The sequence below is a fragment of the Bactrocera dorsalis genome, chromosome 1, assembly GCF_023373825.1.
Source record: "Bactrocera dorsalis isolate Fly_Bdor chromosome 1, ASM2337382v1, whole genome shotgun sequence".
NCBI lineage: Eukaryota > Metazoa > Arthropoda > Insecta > Diptera > Tephritidae > Bactrocera > Bactrocera dorsalis.
Window position 1 is genome coordinate 101,564,691 of NC_064303.1, and position 26,298 is coordinate 101,590,988.

Consider the following 26,298-nt stretch of genomic DNA (forward strand, 5'->3'; position numbering starts at 1 on the left):
ATTAAACGACACCTTACGCGAGAAGGATCGTCAAGTTGGTAAGGATCTGGAAGAGATCGAAACGGTCTTCCATCGCATCTCAGAGTTGCAAGATAAATTCAACGCCCTACTCGAGCAGATACAAGAAGTGCACACTTTTGACGAGCATATTGACGCCATTGAAAAGTCTTTGAACGATTTGCAGCAACAAGTTGGCAAGGCAGTTGCGGAAAGCACCCAACTGATTGCCGAAACCAAGGAAAACTATTTGCAGAAACAAAATCTGGTACCAAGCGATATAGCACAGGAGTTCACAGCGTTAGAGTTGCTCTCCGAGCGTGTACAAGGCGCCATGGAAACCAAACAGAAAGAATTCAAACGTGCCAAGACTGTACGCACCGAATACCTGAGCGGCGTCGATGAGATCCAAAGATGGCTGCGACAGGCGGAGGTACAAGTGCAAGATCGTACACTAGCACCCGCACAAATGAAAGAACTACTGCATCGTATCAATCAGGAAATAGCCGGCATTTATGAACGTTTCACAATGGTCAAGACAAATGGACAGTTGATTATCGACAATTGTCGCAACAGTAATGAAAAATTGCTGGTACAATCGACGATCGATCAGTTGGCACAGGAATTGGGACAAGTACGCGCGTGGTTGGATGAGAAGAAACAACAAGTGGGCGATAGTTTAGATGCATGGACGAGATTTATGAATCTGTATCAAATTGTGATGGCGTGGGTGGCGGAGAAACGTACCTTCCTCGATCAGACAATCGAACTGCGTACACTGCCCGAAGCGCGCAACAAACTCAACGACTATGTAGTGGCTGTGAAGAGCATTAAACCGATCGTGAAGCATTTGAGTGAAATGGACAAGGAACTGGAACACATTGGACAAGTGACGACTGTGGGCGATCTCAAGGACAAACTGCAAGAGGCTGAAGACGCCAAGGTTTCCGTGGAAGCGGTGCTGCTGGAAAGGGTAGGTTTGAAGTTTAGGATCTGGCGTTTAGCAAGAAAACAGGGGTGTTAAAAGTATTGTCTTACAATATAATGAACACTGTAAGTATAGTAGGTCGTGCTGAGATACACGAAGCGTGTACAGAAGGCTTGCTTTGACTGCTTAGAGCAAGCGGTCAAGACTTTATAACTTTTTTGTGACATTTTCAGTTAATAAATTCGGTACACTTGGCTAAACAGTCTATCTTGACAGCTTCTTAAACTTACAATAATATTGTTTCCTTCCCTTTCAACCAAACAAATCGCTGCGCGCACAGAATTCCCTGCTACAAGAAGCCTGCGAAGAATGGGATCAATGCGAACGCAAAATCAAGGACATACGCGGCTGGATAGACAAGACGAAACAATCGTTGGACTCACCACAACACAAGAAGAAACCGCTGCGCGATCAACTGGGCTACTGCGAGAAAACATTGGCGGACATCAATGTACAGAAGACCAAACTGCGTCTATCTATTGAAAAATTGGAGGTGAGTGCTGCTTTTTATTAGTCCGAATGCCTTGACATAATTCACTTTACAATTGTAAACAATTATGTTAATTAAATGATCACTATTCTTTGAGAGCAAGCTGAATAACACGCGCGCATTGCCGATCTCTCTCTCTCTCTCTTCTCTTCCTTTTCTGTTTTTTTCCATGTAGGTGCACTTCCGCAATGGTATGGGTGGCGATCCGCGCCTTAGCGAGAATGTCGATGATTTGCTGAAGGTCTTGGACGGACTGGCGGAATTGGTGCGCACCAAAACCACCAGTCTGGAAGAGACGCTCAGCCAGATCGACATCTATCAGCAACAGATGCAAACATTGCGTCAGAAGATCATACAAGAGGAGCAACAATTGCGTCTCGTTATGGCGCCCACGTATCTGCCACACGATCGTGAGCGTGCATTAGCAGAGCAACAGGTATGTAAACGGCACAGGCAGGTCTCTTTCTATCTTTGTTATCACAATTATAATTAGTTAGTAGAAAAAAAACATATATAGCATATATGAATTGAAACTTTCTTAGTAGCTGTGAGGCAGTGAGTCAGTTAAGCTATCACTAGGTTGCAATTTGCATAATTCTACGCAGGAAATGTTTAGGGTCCCGTCATATCTATGAGAAATACGTATATAAAACTATTTTTTTCTAAGTTTTGGTTACAACATTTAGGTATTAGCTGTGCTGTGCTCCCTCTATCCCGCTCACGCGCTACTTTGCCATTATTGGCTAAGCGTTGGAGCGTGCTCGTATATAAAGCACAGTTATCCATTGACATCGAAATCATAATCGTAATACATTTGGTGCTGTTTTTTTATTCAATAACACAAACGTTTCCCCCAAAGCGTACAACTTTTGTTGACGACTGTTAACGAATTTGTAAATTGACTAACACACGCACCCTGCCCTGGAAACCCCCCTTTGAGTAACCTCTAGCCGCATTGTTATTATAATTAATATTTTTGTTTCGCTTTAGTTAAGCAGTTTTTTTTTATTTTATCCGTTTTTTTTTTGTACAACAAAATTGAAGAGTACCAAAATTTTCTCAATGCTACAGAAGTTGCACGGTGGCTGCGAAGTTTTTGAAATTGGCAATACATTTTTTTTTTGGTGTACAAATACCTCGTTTTGAGTTTATTTTATGTTTTGTACCTTTGGTTTTTATACTTTTTCAATATTAATTTGTTTCGTTTATATTTTAGTTTTGTACGAAATCTTTGTTTTTATGATTTTGTTTAGATTTTTTTTCCTTAATTTCAACATTTAATGCACACATGGAAATCGTGCATCATCTCAACACTGCTCTTCTCCATTTTTATGTATTTTCGTTGGTTTTTTGGTTGAGTGTATTTGTTGCCATGCCACCAACACCACCATGCATTTGTATTTTAACACCGTGCAGCGGCATTTTATACCATATACATCATTATATATATTGTCATCATATATGGTACATAATCATATATCATATATATGTAAGTCCTCTTATCTCCACACATCCATCATATAAATCGTCATATACATATTCATACACATCATTGGTTCTAAACTCATATTGATGCGACTAGAAGTTGCAGAAATTGGTTTGCAAAAAAAACTTTAAAACTAGAGACTTTAAGATTCAAAAGTCAAAATTTAAATGTTTCCGGAGTAAAAAAAATTTTTTTTTTAATATTAAAAAAATTTCTACAACTTTGTCGTCACAATCAGCCAAGATGAATACCTTTTTGCTTTATAAAAAATGTTATTTAAAAAATATGCGAAAAAAAGTTTTTAAATCAAAATCGAGAAAAAATATTTCTTTAATAAAAATGGAAAAAATAATTTTTTTAAATAAAAATCGGAATTTTTTTAATAAAAATGGAAAAAATAATTTTTTTTAAATAAAAATCGGAATTTTTTTTAATGAAAATTGAAAAAAAAAATTTAAATAAAAATCTAAAAAAATTGGTTAATAAAAAATATTTAAAAAAATTTTGAAGAAAAAATTTCAAGAAAAAACTTCTTAAATAAAGATCTAGAAAAGTAGTTTTCTTTAGTCAATAAAAATTAAAAAAAAATTAAATTTTTTTATTAAACTCTAAAAAATTACAACAAAAACCTTCACCATGTGACTACACTAGTATGCATCCTTTATATACATATAGCACGTGGCATAATTTTATACTATACATACATACGTCTATAGCGTTCAGCTGCGCGTTTGGAAATGCCTAAGAGGCTGCCGTCATAGCGCCTATTTTTAGCCGCTTGTCTCGCAGTAACACGAACGTACAGTTACGTGCGAGTGTGTGTGTTCACCTTGAAGGCTCGTTCGTGCTTTAAATATAAATAGAAATATACGCACTAGTTAATTTTTTTATAATTTATTGCTTTTAACAAATATGGAAAGTCATGATTCATACAAGCTTTAAAGAATCAAAAAAAAAAATATATTTAAAACAACAACACAATTAGGAACATAATAAAACAAAAAAATTCGAAAAAAAGTAAAAATTTGTTCAACAAAAAAAAATTTAAAAAAAATAAATTTTTGAATTTTAAAAATTAAATAAAAATAAATTTTTGAATTTATTTAAAAAAAAAAATTCAAAAATTTTAAAAAACAAATTTTATTTAAATTTATCAAAAAAAAAATGTTTAAGTTAAAAATAAATTTTTTTTAAGTTAAAAATAAATTTTTTTGATAACTTTAAAAACCCAAAGTTTTTTTTGTTAAATAAAAAAATATTTTTGATTTTAATTTTATTCGTTTCGATATTAATTTTTGTTTAAATTGATTTCTTAATTTTTTAAATTTAAAAAACGGAAATATATACACGATAGGCAATTTTTTTAATTTTAGCGTAATATTTATAGTTAAAATAAATATATAAAAAAATTATAAAACATTCTCTAGCTCAGAATTATTGCAAATGTGTAAACATTTCTTACAAAAAACGCGCACATCTTATATTCGGTTTGTAATATGCGCTATTTTGAAACCTTCAGTTGCCACGCACTTTCGTTTTCGAAGCAACTTATACAAGTGAGCTTTCACACATTGCGGCCGCAGCGACACATACGCTTTGTGTGAGTGCACGGCAAGCTACAGTCGCGTACAAAAGTGCACAGACAATTGACGTCACTTACTTAGTATAGTAATGCGCATAGACACACACATTCATACATTATTTCATGCATTTAGTTTGGCATTTACAATTTCACATTTCTTCATTTAAAATTTCACATTTCATCATTTTAAAATTCACACTTCATTAAGCACTTTTCTCACTTTATCACAAGCGATTTTGCACACTAAAAGCCTTTAAGTGGTACCTAACTGCATTTAGCGAAACAAAAGACTGGTACTGGTACTTGTATTCTAAAAAAAAAAGATCATAAATTGTAGTTGTCTTCTCACAGCTTGATTTTTCTAATAAATTATTTGTTTAATTATCACTAATTATTATATACATATATGGTTGCTAGTTGGGTCTTCATGCTCATAACTCATCTGCACTTATTGGGTAAGGTTGGAAAATGGGCGTAAATTAGCTCTCAAACTCTCTTTATCTCTCTCTCTTTCACACATAAGTAATTTAATTTATTTTACCTTCCAAACTTTATGCTTCATAGTTTTCATTTATTATTACAAATTAATTATTATGAAAAAAAAACAAACAAGAAAATTGTTAGTTTATAATTTCAACATTATTTGACATTTTGTATTTCTTTTTTTCTTTTATTTACATACTCATTTTATAACAAAAATACGAAATGAAAATATATAAACTTATACATAAATATGTTTGGAACGTATACATATTGAAAACAAAAACGTACATGAACATATAACATCAAACATAAAAACAAAAACAACATATAAAACAAATGGTGTTGTTGCTTACTGAAATTTGCTACGAAAACTGGTAAAATTGCGACGGTAATGGTACTGACCTAACAACAACTCACTAACTAACAAATCCGCCATACACACATACATATATAAATGCTACTAAAACTCTGCTTCAAATATGCAAAATGTGCCAAATTTTATAAAAACTAAAAAAAAAAATATTTTATGAAAAATGTTTTATAAAATATATTTGCAAAAATATTTTTTAAAAAAATATTTACTAAACAAAAAAAATATTTATAAAAAATATTTTAATAAAAATATTAACAAAAAATATTTTATAAAAACTATTTATAAAAATTACTTTTTAAAAAATATTAAAAAAAAAATGTATAAAAAATATTTTAACAAAATATTAACAAAAAATATTTTATAAAAAATATTCTATGAAAAATTCACATTTGCTTTTGTAAAACCTAATAAAAATTGCTTCTTGCTCATCCATGTGCTCTACTCACCTTTACTACGCTTATCCTAACTCATGTTCATACATGTAAAAAATGAATATATTTATAACTGTTAACTGCTTGTTGCTTGAACTCACACCATAACGCCGCCAAAAACTTGTTGCATTTATTTAAAAAAAAAATGGTTTTAAACAAAAATTGCCTTCTTCTTCCGCTGGTAAATGGGTATAACTGTCTCGTACTCTCTCTCACTCTCTCTCTCTCTGAAAAAAAAACGAACACTTGAACTCATCTCTAAACTCATTTGTACAAATATAAATATTTACTTGACCATAACCATGTGTGCGCCAACAACAACACAAACCACAACATGTCCTTTGTTTGTATGCTCATAACTGTATGCGTGTATATACATATACATATATATAAATATATGAATACATTTAGGCATGTCGGGAGCGTGTTAAGAATCTACACTCAAAAATCACCGCACGCAATGAGCGCATTAAACTGTTGATCCATCGCGGCACACCGGACGATGCAGTGTTAGAAACATAGTTTTAGGCGCATTAACGCCAAACTTCCACCCACAACCAAAACATATACATAACTTTAAAGAGAATAAACCAAAAAACAACAACAACAAAAACCAATTACATTAAAATACCATACATTACGACATTTTTTAACTATAAATATACTTATAATTTTAATAATGTATAGGAAAAATCATTAATTATTTTAAAACTAATTTAAATTTTCGTACCTAATTGTTTAAATGAGAAAAAAAAGTGTTTGACAAAATGTATAAGCGTCTAAACACCTGCAAGCGCGCACTTAACAGTAAACTTTAAGCCAACAAATACATTTATACAGTTATGTAAACACTTGAGCGCAGTAGCAGCCACCGCCAATGAAGCTACCGCAGACGCCGCCACGCGCGCACATTTGCCGCAAACACGCGCTGCCGCGGCGCCGACGACAGACTCCCACTGTCCAAAGCGCGCAGTGGCGGCTCAAAGGTGTCGGCAAATAGGCGCGTCGCCGCGGCTTCTGAAAAAAAAAAGAAAAAAAGAACTTAACTTTTGTTTGTTGTCAACGTTTCCGTACCATTATTGTAAACAGCCACATGCATGTGTACACACAAGCGTATACATATGTACAATGCAGAAGCGTAAGATTAAGCGAAGAAACAAAAATTATTATAAACCATGACATGACCCCAAAAACAGAAACGATTTCAAAATAAAATATTAATTTAAAATTTATAAAAAAAATGTCTCTCTTTTGACTAGTCATTTCACCACCACCCTAGTGTGTTAAGTAGTAGGATTTTATTAGAAAAATGATTGAATATTTTATTGTAGGCATACAGGTTACTTAGCAGAATGCTAGTTAGTTAGTGTCATTTAGTTTTGTTTGAGGGCTCGTACCACATATATACAACATATAATTTTGTATGCGAAACAAAACCTCTAACAAATTTGGCAAATCTCGCCCTTTATTTTTTATTAAAACCAATGCTAGGCACTGCGTACATCTATTGATGACATGCAACAGAAATACGATGGGATCGCAGCCTTATCGTACACGCTGGATCCGCATTCCGTTGTTACCACATCATCGGCTGTGTCCATGCTATTGAAGCCATCCAAATTAGGCTTATCCTATGCGGAGGTGCTCTCCGGACACTCAAGTCCCGTTAGCTTCGCACAAACGGAAAGTGTTTTGCATAAGAGTAAAGTACAAAATGCCAAACTAGAGAACAGTAATGTTAAACGTACCAACAACAGCAACACCACAACCACGTTTACCACCACCACCACCACGACCACCACAAATAATAATGTAATAAATGCCGTAGAGCAGCCAGAGGCTGTAAGCCATGCGTCGCCGAGCGCACAAGAATTTGAACCTCAACAATATGAAACCACAATTACAACAACAACGCAAGAATTGCAAACGGCACAGCCGCAAAATGATAGTATTGACGCGCTGGCGGCGCAAACAATAACAACGACCGAGCCGCAAGTGCAGCGCACACAAAATGAGTACGTGAATGAAAGTGGACAGCGCGTCGTGGAGACGCGCACGATAACAACGCGCACAACAACGCAACATGTGACGGATAGCGCGGAGCAACAGCGCCGTGAGCTGCAAGCGCCAACGGTAAGTGCGTGGCATGAAGCGCCCGCAGAAGTGTATGAAGAAATTGCTTATGAGCAGCGCACGCCACAACCTGCGGCGCGTCAGCCACAACAGCAATTGCAGGCGCCACGCGAACAACGTCGCGGTCGTTCGCCGCGTCGTCGGCAACAGCACGACGAAGCGCAACAGTACGCGCCAACAACGACGCAATACTCAACGCGCGAGCAACGCGATGCGCATCCACATTATACAACCACAACAACAGCAACGCGCACGCACACACAACATGCAAGACAACAGCCAGCCGCACAGCAACAAGAGCAGCAAACACATTTGCTTGCGCCCACGCAAGAACGTATGCGTTCGCGTAGCCCCATATGGGCACCGGGTTCGACTTCATACGCGGAAGTATTGCGCGGCATCGAATTGGAACGTCAGCGCGCCGCGACTGCTGAACAAAAACGCGCACAAAGTGCCAGCAGCACAGTTATTACCACGAGAACGACCACAACTAGTGACTACGTGACGCCAGCGCAGGCGCATGCGTCAACGCAGCCACAGCAGGTAGCACAAGAACCACAAGTGCAGCAAGAACTGCCAGCGGTCGACACTTTCATACAAACGCACACAAATATCGTGGAATATCAGCAGCCGGCATACGATACGCCTAGCCAAACGAACGATATAAGCGCTGAATATGCAAATGTTGTGACCACTTTGAGTCCCGACGTGCACACACAGACGACTCCATTAGCAAGCGCTTTTGTTGAGCCAGTCACAGTGCCAAGCCCTTACGACGCCGTACTGAGCGCCAATACTTATGTTGACACGGTTTCTTTATCTACTACGATACCCAGCACTTATGTGGACTCAGTTTCATTACCGAGTAGCTATATTGAGCGGCCGGTCTCAGCGGGCAATACACCAATGACAGCCGCGGAAATACAAGCTGCTTACCTACAGCCCGATCCGCAGCTCTATCAGAGCATGTATGAAAATATGGCCGATGCCGGTCAGTGGGGCTATGCAGCTGTGCCCGAAGCACAACAGGTTGTACAGCCTGATCAATCGACAGCCTCTCAAAATTATTACGAACAGATTATACAGATGCAATATCCGCAAGGCACGTCGGCGCAAACGACCTACGCGCAGTATCAGTATCAGCCGACGGCTACACAATATCAATTAATGACCGGTTACTATCCCACAGAGCCACAACAAACTGAATCGTATCAAACGGTTTATGCGCCCACTGCTGACCAAACTCAGTTGTATTATCAACAAGAATCAACCAAACCGTATCAAGAGTTACAAGGTGTGGTTTACGACGCACAGCCACAGGAATATTTGACCGACTATCAGCCGAATCAAAGTGTTATCGATCAGGTAGTAACTACGCTTGCGTCGATTGTACAAAATGTTACAACGACTCAAACGCATGCTGTCAATTCACAGCAACAACATGTACCGGAGTCAGTGCAACAATTTGAACAATCAACGCCGCTGCAACCGTTTAGCGAGTCGGTGCCTACTTATGAACAGGCAACCACAGGCCCGCCATCATACGAACAAACCCAACATACACAATTGTATGAACCGGAATCAATTGAAGTCGATGAACCGCGGCCTGACATAACATTCGGCCAATTTGAAATGAATGAAATTGAGTCGATTCCCGCCGAGATTGTGGATACACCACAACAAGTACCACAACAGGTCTTGGAACCTGCGCCTATTTCAGAGGCGGTCTTTGTACCAGAAGCGCCTTATTCGGCGCCTTTGCAACCTATGGAAAGTCTGCCTCCACAGGAGACAGTGTCCGCACCAGTACCCCCAAGTCCCACAAAGTCTAAAACGCAGGAAATACCCAAAACAGATCCTAACCAGTTCACGACTTATGCTGAAGTACTATTTGGTATACATCATGGTGGAAGTAATGTTTTCCAGCCATCCAGTCAAAAGCCACAGCAACAGCAAACGCAAATCCGCATTACAGCAACCAAGCATGATACAAATACAAATAGAAGCCAGCAACAAAAACTGACAACCAAAACTGCAACGACAACTACAACGACATATGCGACCACGACATCGAACAATAATAATAGACGACCGCTAAAGTCTCCTTCTCGGAATGCACCAGCAGTTCAGAGAAGAGAAGACGTAGCAGCTGTCGCCGTGGCACCGGTGCCACATCCACGTAAAGAACAACGACCACAAAAGGGTCAACGGACGGATTCGAAATCGCGACATCATAATGGATCGCCACCAACAACGCACAGAGAGGTGGAGGTTCGACAAACGCATGATAAACATGAAAAACATGAAAAGCACGAAAAACATGATAAGCATACAAAATCTGTGGAAGAAACCACTGTAAGTGTAACCAGTAAATCACACAAGGACACGAAGCATGCACGCGATAGTAAGAAGGTGAAACAGGCTGAAGTTGTGTCTGAAATTCATGGAGAGACCACAGTAGCTGCTGAAGCAGCTGTTCCTGTGGGAAGGACAGATACAACCAAGCAGCAAGTGAAACCTCCTATCGACGTTGCGCATAATAATGAGAAACCAGCCAAACCCAAAAGACAAAAGAAACATAAGCATTCAGGTGAAATAGAAGAGCCTGTGGAAAAGAAAGAAAAATCAGAAACAATTATAGTGAAGGAAGTTGTCAAAGTTAGCCCAGCTGCTGAAAAAGTTCCTGTTACTGCTGAGAAGTCAGCCATTTCGGCAGAAAAAGTAGTTCCTATTGAAAATATCGTTCCTCCTAGTGAAAAAGTGGATGTTCTGAAGTCGAGCACAATTGACTTTATTGCATCCGAAAGTCTGAAAGACACGCCGGCCAAACCTGCGAGAAAGGAAAAGTCCAAAGCGCAGCGTAAAAATTCACCGGTCGAGGTTATTTCGACAAGTGAAGTCGCCGATGCACCAGTGATTTCCGAATCCACCAAGATCATAACAGAAAATAGTGGATCTACCACAACTACTGTCACAACCACAACGATAACTAAACGCATTACAAAGCGTATTATTACAAGAATCATTGACGGAAAAGAAGTTGTGATCGAAGAAGATGTAGTTGATGATGAACCCACAGTCGGAACGGAAGTTGCAATCAGCGATGTGGTTGTAGAACCTGAAAAAGTCATCACCGAAGTAATTGAGCATAAAGAAAAGACGCAAAAACCTATTAAGAAGGATAGGAAGAAGTCTAAGAGTCCCAAAGAAGAACTTAGGGTAACACCAGAACAGACAGTTATAACTACCGAGACCACAAGCACACCATTGATTGAAAAACCAAAAGAGGAGCAGAAGCCTGTAACTGAGAAAGTTATTGAAGCTGCAGAGAGCAAAGCTGCCAAAAAGAAGGATAAGAAAAAGCCAAAGGAGCCGAAAGAACATGCTCCCGTTGAAAAACTTCCAACAACAAAGGAAGATACGGTTGCTGCAAACATCACACAACAACCGGAAAACCACACAATTGCACAAGTTTCAGAGACATTGGTGGTTCATGAAAAACAGCAGTTGGCTGCGGAACCGGTAGAAACCCTAGAAAATGTTACATCAAGTATTACCCAATTCATAAACGTCGAAAGAGAAAAGTCGGAAAAACCAACGAAAAAAGACAAGAGAAAGACAAAGGGTCAAAATGAACCCAAAGAAATCTCAGTTCCAAAAACTTCAGAAACTGATAAGGTGATAGATGAAAAAGTTGAGAAAACAGACACATTAACTGCAACCAAAGTAGTTTCGAATGAGCGCTTTACAACAGAAAGCTCTGTGGAAATTTTAACTGAGGTTAAAGATAACTCAGTACCGGCATCAATTGAAGAAATTGGCTCTGAAACTGCGACTGAAAACATTGAAAGTGTTGAAAAACCCCCACTAGTTGAAGAGGCCACAATTGTTAAAGAATCGACACCCGAATCAGTCATCGAAATTCCAGTTGTTCCAGAATCTCTACCTCAACCGGTTGTGGAAATTACCACCACCGTTCAAGAAACCCCAATTGTTAAACAATCTACACCAGAAACTGTCACTGAAACTCCAATTGTTCCAGAATCTACATCTCAAACTGTTGTGGAAATTACCACTACGGTCCAAGAGAACCCAATTGTTGAAGTATCTACTACCAAAACTGTCGTGGAAACTATTACAGCTATGCAAGAAAACCCGATTGTTAAAGAGGCTACCGTTGAACCAGCGGAAGAAAACGTCGATGTGAAATCTGTACAATCTCCTGTAGTCGAAGGAGAACTAAATTCAGAAATCCCTCAAACAGTGTCAGAACAACCCAGTCTTTCAACAAGTATACACGATTTCATAGCTGCTGAAAAGCAGGCGACAGAGAAATCTTCGAAAACTCAAAAGAAAGATAAGAAAAATAAAAAGGACAAGAAGAAATCAGAGGAAGCAAGTGCGCCCATTGATGAGCGCACCGACACTGTTGAGACAGAACTGATGAACGTAAATGAGACACCCGTAGAAACCATAATAAGCGGTGAAGAAATTTCTTCAACCGATGGTTATGCCACGTCGATTATTAAGACTACGACAAGAAAAACCTCGACCTTAACTACACGTACAAAAATAATTAGAATAATTGATGGAAAGGAGGAAATTGTTGAAGAAAACGAAACCACACAGGAAACGCCAAACGAATCTGTTGAGCACACCATCAATGTTGTTGAGGGCAAACCGGTAGCTCACGATATTGAACAAATAATACAGAATGTTAATGAATATCAACCTGATGCGCAAATTGTTAACATCACGGAAGATGAACCAAAAGTCGAAACCTATTCTAGAACCACCAGTGACGGTAATATAACCAAAACGACGACTGTAATTAAGCGTAGAATTATTACGAAAATTATTGATGGAAAAGAAGTGCTCATTGATGAAGGTGAAGATGTAAGCCCAGTTGTAGAGCGAGTGAGTGTGGTTGAAAATCAACCAGCATTTATTAAGGAAACCATGATTTCGCCTGTCATCGAAAACACACCGATAGAACCAATTATTACTGACGAACCAGTGCAAGCGCCAGTTGTAGGGTCCGTTGATGTAGTTGTTGAAGACAACGTAACAACCAGTGTCACCGATTTCATTAACGCTGAAAAGCAAAAAACCGACAAACCACAAAAACCTGCTAAAAAAGACAAGAAAGAGAAAAATAAAGCTAAAACCGAAAAACAGATGCAGGCAACAGTTATCGATACATTTGTGTCGGAAGAGAATAGCTCACAGGCAAATGCACCGGTTACGAAGGTTGAGGAAATACCAGTTGAGCCAATCGAGAAGCGTCCGGAAGAGACGGTATCGGAGCTTTCGGTGGAACCCGCCGCGCCTGTAGAAAAGCCAACGAAACATGTTGCCTTCGCTATAGATGTTGAACCGGTTGAAACCAATGTGGAATTTACACTACCTGTTCCTAAGAAACGAACAGATATTAAAACTTTGACAAATGACTTTTTGAGCGGCGAAAAACAAACACAACAACCAATTGTACAGAAAGTCGCTGAAATTACAATTACAGAGCCACAGCCTCTTTTAGAAACCACAGAGCCCCTGAATGAAATAAGTGCAATACCAAACAGAACGGAAAAAGAAACTACAGTAGACGATAATGGAGTCGTAAAGACCACGACGGTACGCAAGACCAAATTTGTTAAGAAAATAACACAGAAAAAACAAGAATCGCCTGAGCCGCAAAACGTGCCAACGCCAACAGAGAACATTGACGTGGCAGAGGAAGCGAAAGAGGAGCCCACAATTGAAAAATCCGAATCGATTGTGCGTGAAGTAGCAGACAGTGGTGTCGTAAAAACGACCACCGTACGTACAATAAGCATCAAGTCACAGAATGTCAACGAAAGTGAAGTCTCCGAGGCTACAGAAGAAGTGGCCGAAAAGGAAACAACATCAATACCCACAACCGCAGAAGAAGAAAAGATCTCGAAAGTAGATACAACTGAGACTTTAACAATCGGTGATGTACCAACTATAGACGAACAAAAACTTACATCAGTTGAAACGGATGAAACGTACAGCGGTGAGGTTATTAAGACAATTCGTGTGCGTAAAACGAAAACCGTGAAAAAGATTACACAAAACGTGGAAGAATCCACGACGGAAAACATTAGCACGGATGTTGCGGCAAGAAAAGATACTGAGAGTCAATTATTAGCTGAAGAGCCCAACAACATTGTGACAGATGCCGATGACAATAATGGTGTAGTAAAAACTGTAACTGTACGTACGACAAGCTTCGTGCGACGTATACCGCATGATTCCTCTGTCACGACGACGGATGAGACAACACAATCGGAAACGAGTGAAACCAACAGTGAAGAAAAACAAAGAAAATCACCTATGCTCATTGAAGAGCCAAGTGAAAGCTCAACAACCACTACACAAATGGACGGCGCTATCATAAAAACAACAACAATACGTACAATGAGATTAAACAAGACTATTGCTTCAGATGGGCGTATACTATTGAAAGAGATAGATAATCCAGATGACGTCATAGTTACCTCCTCAATTGAAATGCCCGACCAGGCAACAATGCCGGAAGAAACGATCCCTGACGTCACTGTATCGTCTGAAACTTTGACAACGGCATACGTACCCACTGAAAGCACTAGTGCAAAGGTCCAACCAAGTGGTATTGATGAGGTTCAAATTATTGATTCGGCAAATAATGTACAAACGAAAGCACAGAGTACTGGCATTAAGGTAGTTGATATCGAAACAAAAGAGTTGCCAAATGTTGAGGAACAGCTAAACACGCAAGAAACCAGCTCCACTGATAGTACGCAAATCTCTAGCACCACCACCTCTGACATTACAGTCACCAATAAGACATTGATCACACAAACTAACGAACAATCTACCCAATCCACCACTACCGTCACCAAACGCACCAGACTGACCACCATACAAAGACCTAGTTTTGAAACTCAAGACAGCGAACCATTACAACTTGTTAGTGAACAATACAATACCCCACATAAATCAGGTGAAATACGAAAAATAGCGCTCATAACTCATGAGGAGAAGTACAAAGAACCTAAAATGAGAATGCATTTCGATTTCCCACCTGTTAGTCTACAAGTTACCGAGACCTTAACCCAAACGTTAGAGAATGCTGCAAGTACTTCCGAAGAGAAGAAGCTTGTAGAAGAAGTGGTCAATCAGCAAGTGCACACAGAAAGCACTGAAGTAGTTAACCAAAAGGTAGAGTTAGAAACAGAGACACAGCGTAAGGTAGCAGAGAAGCTTATTGAAGAGGTAGATGTAGTTAGCAACGTAACTTCGACACCAATTGTGTCCGATACGGCAACCACGCATGAAAAGGTAGATGAAATAGTTGAAGAGCAGAAATTGCAAACTCGCACAGAAAAGACGGATTCACTTATTGAAAAGGTGTCCGAAGAGCGTTTACAGGAAGAATTCAATATTGAAATTAATGAGAGCAAATCACAAAATGTTGAACCAGTCACACCAACAATAGCCGTTGGAAATGTGGCAGTGTCCGCCGCTATACCTGTAGAAGTAGGAAGTCAGATTGTAGAAAAGTTAGGAGAAACCGTTGTTACACAGGCTAAATCGGTAGATACACAAGACTTTGTAACCGATTTGACCGCGGAGGAGCAAGAACTATTTGAGGATATTAAGAAGAAGCTGTCAAAGAAAGACAAAAAGAAGCGTCCAGCGCTACCTGAAGATTTCTTCAAACAACAAGAAATCGATAGCACCGTACAATTAATTACAGAGGAACGTTTAGTTAGCGAAACTAGTGGCTTAGAGAAACAAGAACATGTAGTAGAAGACTTGTTAGTTGTCAAAGAACCACAAAAAAATACTGTAGTAGAGCAAAATATACCCAGTGAATTGGTTAAAGAGGAAACAAGCCAGACAGACGAACTTTATCACAAATTAATTGAAAATGAAGATTTCGTTATTGAGTCGCATGTTGAGCTTATAGAAGAACCAAAGGTTGAAGAAGAAGAAGTGCAAGACATAACAAAATTGCCTGAAGTAAACGAACCCACTAATATTGCTAACGCTAATGAATTACCTGCTGCTAAACCCAGCGCTAGCGATCTAACTGAAGAACCTAGTGCTAGTACTTCTTCATTAACTTGCTTTGAAGTGCCTAAATATAATATAACCGAACTGCAATTAGCCGAAAAGAGTTATATTGAAGTGAGTAGCAAACACCCTGAACCCAAAACAGAAGACTTACCCCAGCAAAATGAAGATACCCCAGTTAGTGCTGTAAATGATAGGGACACAAGTGAAATTCCAAGTGAAATAATTTACGAATTACCGAAATACGATGTCTCTGCTCTGGCGCGAGCTGAATATAAATACCACATCCAGAACCCAGACGTTGAAGCACCTAAATTGGAGGCCCCTACAACTGAGGTAAGTGATTTAGAAGAATCAAACTTAGTTAAGAAGCTAGCAGAGGTTGAGTTAGGTGAAAAAGAAGATAAGTTCGTTTCTGAAACCACAACCACAATAACAACCACAACAACAACCACGATTTCAACAAAGGAAGATATTTCTGAAACTGCGAAAACCGAAATAGTGAATGTTGAAGCACCAGTAATTGAGCCTCATAAGGAAGTGCCCAAGCAAATCATCGAAGTAACAGAGACTGTATCAGTAGAACCGGCTGAAGAGTTGAAGCGTGAAGAAAAATCAACTGATTCTCACCATGTTGTAGAGACACCAGTCACGACTACTACTACAAATATTACGACAGTTACCACTGCAAGTAATCTTGCTGCAACTGCACTTAACTATGAAATTTTGGAAATACCTAAGTATAACTTAGAAGCCATTAAATTAGCTGAGAAATTATTCGTGACAAGCATAGCTAAGCAAACAGCTGACGTTGAATCAGAAACTGAAATACCACAAAAACAGGAACCTGTGGAAATTGTGGATGCTTACAAAGACGAAGTTGCTAAGCCGCTGGTAACTGAAACAATATCCGAAACTACGCGGACACCTGCAGGACCACACTTCTACTCCTTTGAAGTTCCAAAGTATGATCATAAAGCTTTGTTCGCTGCTGAGAGTTATTTACCATTGTTCATTGGCCAGCGCGAGGACGAAGAACAGGTTAGCACTGTTATCACTGAAACAGTGGAAGTACAGACACAAGATACAAAACCTTTGGAAGAAATCAAAGCACAAGAAGAGACAACCATCACAAACGTTGAAGAAGCGAAATCAGTTACTACTACCTCCACCACTATCGTTACGGTAACAACTGAGACAACTGTTTCCGATCCAAAACCAGTAGAGGAAACTTCTTTAGTAGTTGAAGAGAAACCAATCGAAAAGGTCGAGGAAGTGAAACCAGCAGAAGAGGTTGTAGAGTCACAACCTATTGTAGAACAACCTATTGTAGAACAACCTATCGAACCAGTAAAAGAAGAAGAAAATTCCGAAGCAACTGTTACTCAGTCCACTTCGCAAACCACTACTACAACCACTGTAGTCACCGAAACAGTAGAAATAAGTGCTACAGATTCAAAACCAGTCCAAGAAGCTTCTGTTATAGCTGAAGCGAAAACAATCGAAAAGGTTGAAGATGTGAAACCAGTAGAAGAAGTCGTAGTTAAAGCTGTTGCAGAACAACCCACAAAACCTGCTTACGCTGGTCTTCCAATTGACGAATCTTCGGGTACTTGGATGGATGTCCTCGACGAACCAATGGTATTCTCTGATGAAGAAGAAAACGCAATAGAACCTGCTACCGAGACTATCTCTCAGACTACTACAACAACTACTGTAGTTACTGAAACAATAGAATCAAAGACTTCAGAACCGAAACCATCAGAAGAAGTATCTGTAGTGGTTGAAGAGAAACCAATCGAAAAGGTTGAGGAAGTGAAACCAGTAGTCGAAGTGAAAGCTGTTGCGGAACAACCCGCTGCACCTGTCAAGGAAGAACCTAAGAAACCTGCTTACGCTGGTCTTCCAATTGACGAATCTTCAGGTACTTGGATGGATGTCCTCGACGAACCAATGGTATTCTCTGACGAAGAAGAAACCAAGGAAGAACCTGTTACCGAGACTATCTCTCAGACTACTACAACAACTACTGTAGTAACTGAAACAATAGAATCAACGACTTCAGAACCGAAAACAGTAGAAGAAGTATCTGTAGTGGTTGAAGAGAAACCAATCGAAAAGGTTGAGGAAGTTAAACCACGAGAAGAAGTTGTTGAAGTGAAAGCTGTTGTGGAACAACCCACTGCACCCGTCAAGGAAGAACCCAAGAAACCTGCTTACGCCGGTCTCCCAATTGACGAATCTTCTGGTACTTGGATGGATGTCCTCGACGAACCAATGGTATTCTCTGACGAAGAAGAAACCAAGGAAGAACCTGTTACCCAGACTTCCTCGCAAACTACTACCACAACTATTGTAGTTACTGAAACAGTAGAATCAAAGACTTCAGAACCGAAACCAGTAGAAGAAGTGGCTGTAGTGGTTGAAGAGAAACCAATCGAAAAGGTTGAGGAAGTGAAACCAGTAGAAGAAGTCGTCGAAGTGAAAGCTGCTGCGGAACAACCCGCTGCACCCGCCAAGGAAGAACCCAAAAAACCTGCTTACGCCGGTCTTCCAATTGACGAATCTTCTGGTACTTGGATGGATGTCCTCGACAAACCAATGGTATTCTCTGACGAAGAAGAAACCAAGGAAGAACCTGTTACCCAGACTTCCTCGCAAACTACTACCACAACTATTGTAGTTACTGAAACAATAGAATCAAAGACTTCAGAACCGAAAACAGTAGAAGAAGTATCTGTAGTGGTTGAAGAGAAACCTATCGAAGAGGCTGAGGAAGTTAAACCAGTAGAAGAAATTGCTGTAGTGTTTGAAGAGAAACCAATAGAGAAGGTTGAGGAAGTGAAACCAGTAGAAGAAGTTGTTGAAGTGAAAGCTGTAGTGGAACAACCCACTGCACCCGTCAAGGAAGAACCCAAGAAACCTGCTTACGCTGGTCTTCCAATTGACGAATCTTCCAGGTACTTGGATGGATGTCCTCGACGAACCAATGGTTTTCTCCGACGAAGAAGAAACCAAGGAAGAACATGTTACCCAGACTTCCTTGCAAACTACTACCACAACTTTTGTAGTTACTGACACAGTAGAACCAAAGACTTCAGAACCCAAACCATCAGAAGAAGTATCAGTAGTGGTTGAAGAGAAACCAATCGAAAAGGTTGAGGAAGTGAAACCAGTAGAAGAAGTCGTCGAAGGGAAAGCTGCTGCGGAACAACCACTGCACCCCTCAAGGAAGAACCCAAAAAACCTGCTTACGCTGGTCTCCCAATTGACGAATCTTCTGGTACTTGGATGGATGTCCTCGACGAACCAATGGTATTCTCTGACGAAGAAGAAACCAAGGAAGAACCTGTTACCCAGACTTCCTCGCAAACTACTACCACAACTATTGTTGTTACTGAAACAGTAGAATCAAAAATTTCAGAACCGAAACCATCAGAAGAAGTATCAGTAGTGGTTGAAGAGAAACCAATCGAAAAGGTTGAGGAAGTGAAATCAGTAGAAGAAGTCGTCGAAGTGAAAGCAGCTGCGAAACAACCCGCTGCACCCCTCAAGGAAGAACCCAAAAAACCTGCTTACGCCGGTCTTCCAATTGACGAATCTTCTGGTACTTGGATGGATGTCCTCGACGAACCAATGGTATTCTCTGACGAAGAAGAAACCAAGGAAGAACCTGTTACCCAGACTTCCTCGCAAACTACTACCACAACTATTGTAGTTACTGAAACAGTAGAATCAAAGACTTCAGAACCGAAACCAGTAGAAGAAGTGTCAGTAGTGGTTGAAGAGAAGCCAATCGAAAAGACTGAGGAAGTGAAATCAGTAGAAGAAGTGTCAGTAGTGGTTGAAGAGAAGCCAATCGAAAAGACTGAGGAAGTGAAATCAGTAGAAGAAGTCGTCGAAGTGAAAGCAGCTGCGGAACAACCCGCTGCACCCGCCAAGGAAGAACCCAAAAAACCTGCTTACGCCGGTCTTCCAATTGACGAATCTTCTGGTACTTGGATGGATGTCCTTGACGAACCAATGGAATTCTCTGACGAAGAACTGACGTCAGAGGAAACTGTTTCTCATACTACCTCACAAACTACAACCACAACCACTGTAGTTACCGAAACAATAGAGGTAACAGCTGAAGATTCAAAACCAGTGGAAGGGGTTGTTGAAACGGAAACCATTGTAGAACAGCCTATTGAGCTGGTAAAGGAGGAGGTAAAAGAAACGGATTTGAGACCCAACGAAGTGAGTGCACCAGTGTATCTACCAACAGACGAAAGTAACTTCGAGCTAATTGAGGAAAAACCTAAAAACAAGAAAATTGTGACGTTCGAAGATGAGAGTTCTCATGAAATTTTGGAAACTAAGCCTGTTGACTCATTTGTCCCTTATGAGAATGTGCAACTTGCACCAGAGATAGTGCATTACCCTGTCACTAACTTTTCGGAAGAAATAAGCATTGGTGAAAGCGAATTGTTGGTTATGCCTAAATGGTCTGATGGTAAGCCACTTCAAGAGGAGAAAACTGTTATTGATACATGGTCAAGTGTATTGGAGGATTCATCACCTATTTCACCAAATATAGCGTTTACTTCAAAATTATCTCCGGACGCACCAGAATTTACTCCATCATATTTACGGCAGGCAGACTCTGATCAAAACATACTTTTCTTGGAAAGCGAAAGAAATCTTAACACTTCCGTGGCTGGACACAAGCAACACGAGAAAGTGCAGAAAAAGTCGAAGCAACAAAAAAGAGAAGAAAACTTACAGAAAGTTGTTGCAGAAGAGAAGCATAATGAAAAACCTTCAAAACTCAATGTTGATGCCGCGGAGTTCAAAGTTGCAGCCGATACAAGGGACACAAGTACAACACGAGGAAAATCCTATGCTGATATTGTGTTTGGTGATCATTCGCACATAGCGGAATCTAAACCAAGCCTTTCCGTTGTTGAAAGTCAGACTGTAGCAGTAGAAAAGGTTGTCGACAAGGTTGTCCCTGTTGAGAGTATTAAACCTAAGGAAGAGAAGAAAAAGAAAACAAAGAAAGAGAAACGCAGAACTGAACAAGTCGTTAAAGCAATTGAACCGGAAGCAGAGGAAGTACCAGAGAAAGAGCCTGAAATTGTTGAAGAAAAATCAGAACAAACCATTTCGGATCTACCACAAACTGTAACAGAGAGTACGCCTCAGCCAGTGCTTTCATGGTCTTCTATTGTAAAGAAGCCGGGTGAATGGGTCGATGACATCGTTAGCAAAACAAAGAAGGTATTTGTCGAGAATGATAAAAAGGTGTCCAGCACTGAAAGAAAAACAGAAAAGGAAGTTACCAAAGGAAAGCCTATATCAAAAGAAAGGGAAGATAAGCCCAAAAAGACTAAGAAGCATAAAACTAAGGAAGATTTGACGAAACCAGACAAGCTTCCTGAAACACATGCTCATACCAAACCTGATGACACTGACTTCTTGGAAAGTGACGAATCCGATATATTGAAAGAAAATGGTCAAAGTCCAGTGACATCTGAAGATGAGCCTCAGCTTAATGTGGAAATAGCAGTTGTACCTGATAACGATGCAAAAACAAAGGCTGAAGGAAGCGTTATATCTTGGGCGTCATTAGTAAGCAGACCGGGAGAATGGATAGACGAAACTGTTTCTAAACAAAAAGTGCTAGCAGAACCCGTTCATAAGCCCGAAAAAGCAAAACCATCAAAAATCAAAGAAAAGAAAACGAAGACAAAACCTAAACCTGAGAAAGTAACTAAAAAAGAAGAGTCTCACATCGAGCAGACTGTCGACTCAAATGTTGAAGAGAAAACCGAAAATATAGTTGAGGTAGACCAAGTTGCGACTGTTATAGAAACAGAAGAACTAACTCTTGAAACAAAGGAACCAGAAGCTCCTTCTCAACCACAAGGCTTTTCATGGGCAGCTTTAGTAAAACGGCCTGGTGAATGGGTCGATGATATAAAAGAACGGAAAAAGGTGGAGAAAATACCTGAGTCTATTACCAGTGAAACAATCTTAAAATCAGAGACCCAAACCAGACAAACGAAAACCACGAAAGCTCTAACTAAAAAAGTTAAGGAAAACACCCGTGTTTCCAAAGAAAGAATTCAAAAAGATACTTCCGTTGTTACAACATCTGACAGTGACTCAGATAAGCAAGAAAAACAGCCTGTTCCTGAGCGGAATAACATGACATGGGCCAAAGTTGCAAGTCAAACAAATGATAATTTAATTGAAGTAAAGACTCCCACAGACAAAGAAATTCGTAAACCTAAGGAAACAAAACCAGCTAAAGAGATTTCTCAACCCCAGGAAAAACAGATACCTACATCTAAAAAAGAAGAAAGCAAAGAAATACCTGTAGTTCAACCTGCTCCTTCTAAAATGTCATGGGCTTCGATAGTGAGCCAATCCACAACAGATTTCATTAGCAATGAGCGAAATAGACCCGCTCCGAAGACTGAAAAAGTCAAACCGGCTCCACAGAAAGTTCAAAAAATTGTAAAGCTCGAAAATATAAAGATTGAGGAACAAGAGCCTACTTTTGAAAACAAACAAACTCTGGATGATTTCGAATGGGATAACATCACCGAAACAACTCTTACAGCGACCGATCAAATAAGTGAAAATGACGATTGTCATAATCAGTCTAAATCTTGGAAAGATATGATTGATGAAGAAACTGATGACATATTTTCTGAAGACATTCCAACCACACAAACTGACTCCAAATCACAAGGAAAATTTGTTGAAGAGAAACCAACTGAGCAGGGACTAGAAGCGAAAAAGGTTAAAGTGTTGATTGAAGTGGAAACTATAACAGAACAACCCACAAAGTTAGTGACAGAAAAAAGTGTCTCCCAGGCTACCACGAAAACTACTACCACAATTGTTGCTACTGAAGAGTCAAAGACTTCAGAACCGAAACCATTAGAAGAAGTTCCTGTAGTGGTTGGAGAGAAGACAATAGAGAAGGTCGAGAAAGTGAAACCAAAAGATGAAGTCGTTGAAGTGAAAGCTGTTGTGGAACAACCCGCTGCACCTGCCAAGGAAGAACCCAAGAAACCTGCTTACGCTGGTCTTCCAATTGACGAATCTTCAGGCACTTGGATGGATGTAATCGACGAACCAATGGTTTTCTCTGATGAAGAAGAAAACACCGAGGAGCCTCTTACCGAGACTACCTCTCAGACTATTACAACAACTACTGTAGTTACTGAAACAGTAGAATCAAAAACTTCAGAACCGAAAACAGCAGAAGAAGTATCTGGAGCGGTTGAAGAGAAACCTATCGAAAAGGTTGAGGAAGTTAAACCAGTAGAAGAAGTTGCTGTAGTGGTTGAAGAGAAACCAATCGAAAAGGTTGAGGAAGTGAAACCAGTAGAAGAAGTCGTTGAAGTGAAAGCTGTAGTGGAACAACCCACTGCACCCGTCAAGGAAGAACCCAAGAAACCTGCTTACGCTGGTCTCCCAATTGACGAATCTTCTGGTACTTGGATGGATGTCCTCGATGAACCAATGGTATTCTCTGACGAAGAAGAAAAACCCGAGGAACCTGTTACAGAGACTATCTCTCAGACTACTACAACAACTACTGTAGTTACTGAAACAATAGAATCAACGACTTCAGAACCGAAAACAGTAGAAGAAGTATCTGTAGTGGTTGAAGAGAAACCTATCGAAAAGGTTGAGGAAGTTAAACCAGTAGAAGAAGTTGTTGAAGTGAAAGCTGTTGCGGAACAACCTACTGCACCCGTCAAGGAAGAACCCAAGAAACCTGCTTACGCTGGTCTCCCAATTGACGAATCTTCTGGTACTTGGATGGATGTCCTCGATGAACCAATGGTATTCTCTGACGAAGAAGAAAAAACCGAGGAACCTCTTACCGAGACTATCTCTCAGACTACTACAACAACTACTGTAGTAACTGAAACAATAGAATCAACGACTTCAGAACCGAAAACAGCAGAAGAAGTATCTCCACTGGTTGAAGAGAAACCTATCGAAGAGGTTGAGGAAGTTAAGCCAGTAGAAGAAGTTGTTGAAGTGAAAGCTGTTGTAGAACAACCCAGTGCACCCGTCAAGGAAGAACCCAAGAAACCTGCTTACGCTGGTCTCCCAATTGACGAATCTTCTGGTACTTGGATGGATGTCCTCGATGAACCAATGGTATTCTCTGACGAGGAAGAAAAACCCGAGGAACCTGTTACAGAGACTATCTCTCAGACTACTACAACAACTACTGTAGTTACCGAAACAATAGAATCAACGACTTCAGAACAGAATACAGTAGAAGAAGTATCTGCAGCGGTTGAAGAGAAATCAATAGAAAAGGTTGAGGAAGTTAAACCAGTAGAAGAAGTTGTTGAAGTGAAAGCTGTAGTGGAACAGCCTACTGCCCCCGTCAAGGAAGAACCCAAGAAACCTGCTTACGCTGGTCTCCCAATTGACGAATCTTCTGGTACTTGGATGGATGTCCTCGATGAACCAATGGTATTCTCTGACGAAGAAGAAAAACCCGAGGAACCTGTTACCGAGACTATCTCTCAGACTACTACAACAACTACTGTAGTTACTGAAACAATAGAATCAACGACTTCAGAACCGAAAACAGTAGAAGAAGTATCTGTAGTGGTTGAAGAGAAACCTATCGAAAAGGTTGAGGAAGTTAAACCAGTAGAAGAAGTTGTTGAAGTGGAAGCTGTTGCGGAACAACCTACTGCACCCGTCAAGGAAGAACCCAAGAAACCTGCTTACGCTGGTCTCCCAATTGACGAATCTTCTGGTACTTGGATGGATGTCCTCGATGAACCAATGGTATTCTCTGACGAAGAAGAAAAAACCGAGGAACCTGTTACCGAGACTATCTCTCAGACTACTACAACAACTACTGTAGTTACTGAAACAATAGAATCAACGACTTCAGAACCGAAAACAGTAGAAGAAGTATCTGTAGTGGTTGAAGAGAAACCTATCGAAAAGGTTGAGGAAGTTAAACCAGTAGAAGAAGTCGTTGAAGTGAAAGCTGTAGTGGAACAACCCACTGCACCCGTCAAGGAAGAACCCAAGAAACCTGCTTACGCTGGTCTCCCAATTGACGAATCTTCTGGTACTTGGATGGATGTCCTCGATGAACCAATGGTATTCTCTGACGAAGAAGAAAAACCCGAGGAACCTATTACAGAGACTATCTCTCAGACTACTACAACAACTACTGTAGTTACTGAAACAATAGAATCAACGACTTCAGAACCGAAAACAGTAGAAGAAGTATCTGTAGTGGTTGAAGAGAAACCTATCGAAAAGGTTGAGGAAGTTAAACCAGTAGAAGAAGTTGTGGAAGTGAAAGCTGTTGCGGAACAACCTACTGCACCCGTCAAGGAAGAACCCAAGAAACCTGCTTACGCTGGTCTCCCAATTGACGAATCTTCTGGTACTTGGATGGATGTCCTCGATGAACCAATGGTATTCTCTGACGAAGAAGAAAAAACCGAGGAACCTCTTACCGAGACTATCTCTCAGACTACTACAACAACTACTGTAGTAACTGAAACAATAGAATCAACGACTTCAGAACCGAAAACAGTAGAAGAAGTATCTGTAGTGGTTGAAGAGAAACCTATCGAAAAGGTTGAGGAAGTTAAACCAGTAGAAGAAGTTGTTGAAGTGGAAGCTGTTGCGGAACAACCTACTGCACCCGTCAAGGAAGAACCCAAGAAACCTGCTTACGCTGGTCTCCCAATTGACGAATCTTCTGGTACTTGGATGGATGTCCTCGATGAACCAATGGTATTCTCTGACGAAGAAGAAAAAACCGAGGAACCTCTTACCGAGACTATCTCTCAGACTACTACAACAACTACTGTAGTAACTGAAACAATAGAATCAACGACTTCAGAACCGAAAACAGTAGAAGAAGTATCTGTAGTGGTTGAAGAGAAACCTATCGAAAAGGTTGAGGAAGTTAAACCAGTAGAAGAAGTTGTTGAAGTGAAAGCTGTAGTGGAACAACCCACTGCACCCGTCAAGGAAGAACCCAAAAAACCTGCTTACGCTGGTCTCCCAATTGACGAATCTTCTGGTACTTGGATGGATGTCCTCGATGAACCAATGGTATTCTCTGACGAAGAAGAAAAACCCGAGGAACCTGTTACAGACACTATCTCTCAGACTACTACAACAACTACTGTAGTTACTGAAACAATAGAATCAACGACTTCAGAACCGAAAACAGTAGAAGAAGTATCTGCAGC

At 40.0% G+C, this 26,298-nt stretch overlaps 1 protein-coding gene and 1 long non-coding RNA gene across 15 annotated transcripts in view; one reads left to right on the forward strand and one right to left on the reverse strand.

The window, feature by feature from the left end:
- The window catches only part of LOC105231134 (muscle-specific protein 300 kDa), a 190,506-nt gene that overhangs the window by 115,518 nt on the left and 48,690 nt on the right, over positions 1–26,298 (forward strand). For 3 of the 9 annotated variants that reach the window (XM_049459666.1, XM_049459669.1, XM_049459673.1), the window contains 4 exons: positions 1–970; positions 1,266–1,478; positions 1,651–1,911; positions 6,242–6,399. In XM_049459666.1, the coding sequence (XP_049315623.1) occupies positions 1–970; positions 1,266–1,478; positions 1,651–1,911; positions 6,242–6,352 (1,555 nt within the window). In that variant the 3' untranslated portion in view covers positions 6,353–6,399. Of the gene's footprint in view, positions 971–1,265; positions 1,479–1,650; positions 1,912–6,241; positions 6,400–7,321; positions 17,309–23,344; positions 24,056–24,379; positions 25,352–26,298 lie in introns of those variants that run through there. The other 6 variants (XM_049459658.1, XM_049459647.1, XM_049459657.1 and 3 more) reach the window with 6 other exon arrangements.
- Positions 17,579–26,081, reverse strand: LOC125779279 (uncharacterized). Of its 6 annotated transcripts, none has more exons than XR_007423245.1 (7): positions 25,545–25,677; positions 25,086–25,220; positions 24,573–24,761; positions 23,823–23,924; positions 23,397–23,498; positions 18,681–18,800; positions 17,899–18,032 (listed from the first exon to the last, which is right to left on the reverse strand). It is a non-coding gene; the product is annotated as an uncharacterized LOC125779279 (long non-coding RNA). The 6 variants fall into 6 exon arrangements; XR_007423247.1 differs by lacking the exon at positions 23,823–23,924 and adding an exon at positions 24,147–24,248 and having other exon boundaries at positions 23,334–23,498; XR_007423252.1 differs by lacking the exons at positions 17,899–18,032; positions 18,681–18,800; positions 23,397–23,498 and adding exons at positions 17,579–17,717; positions 18,033–18,254.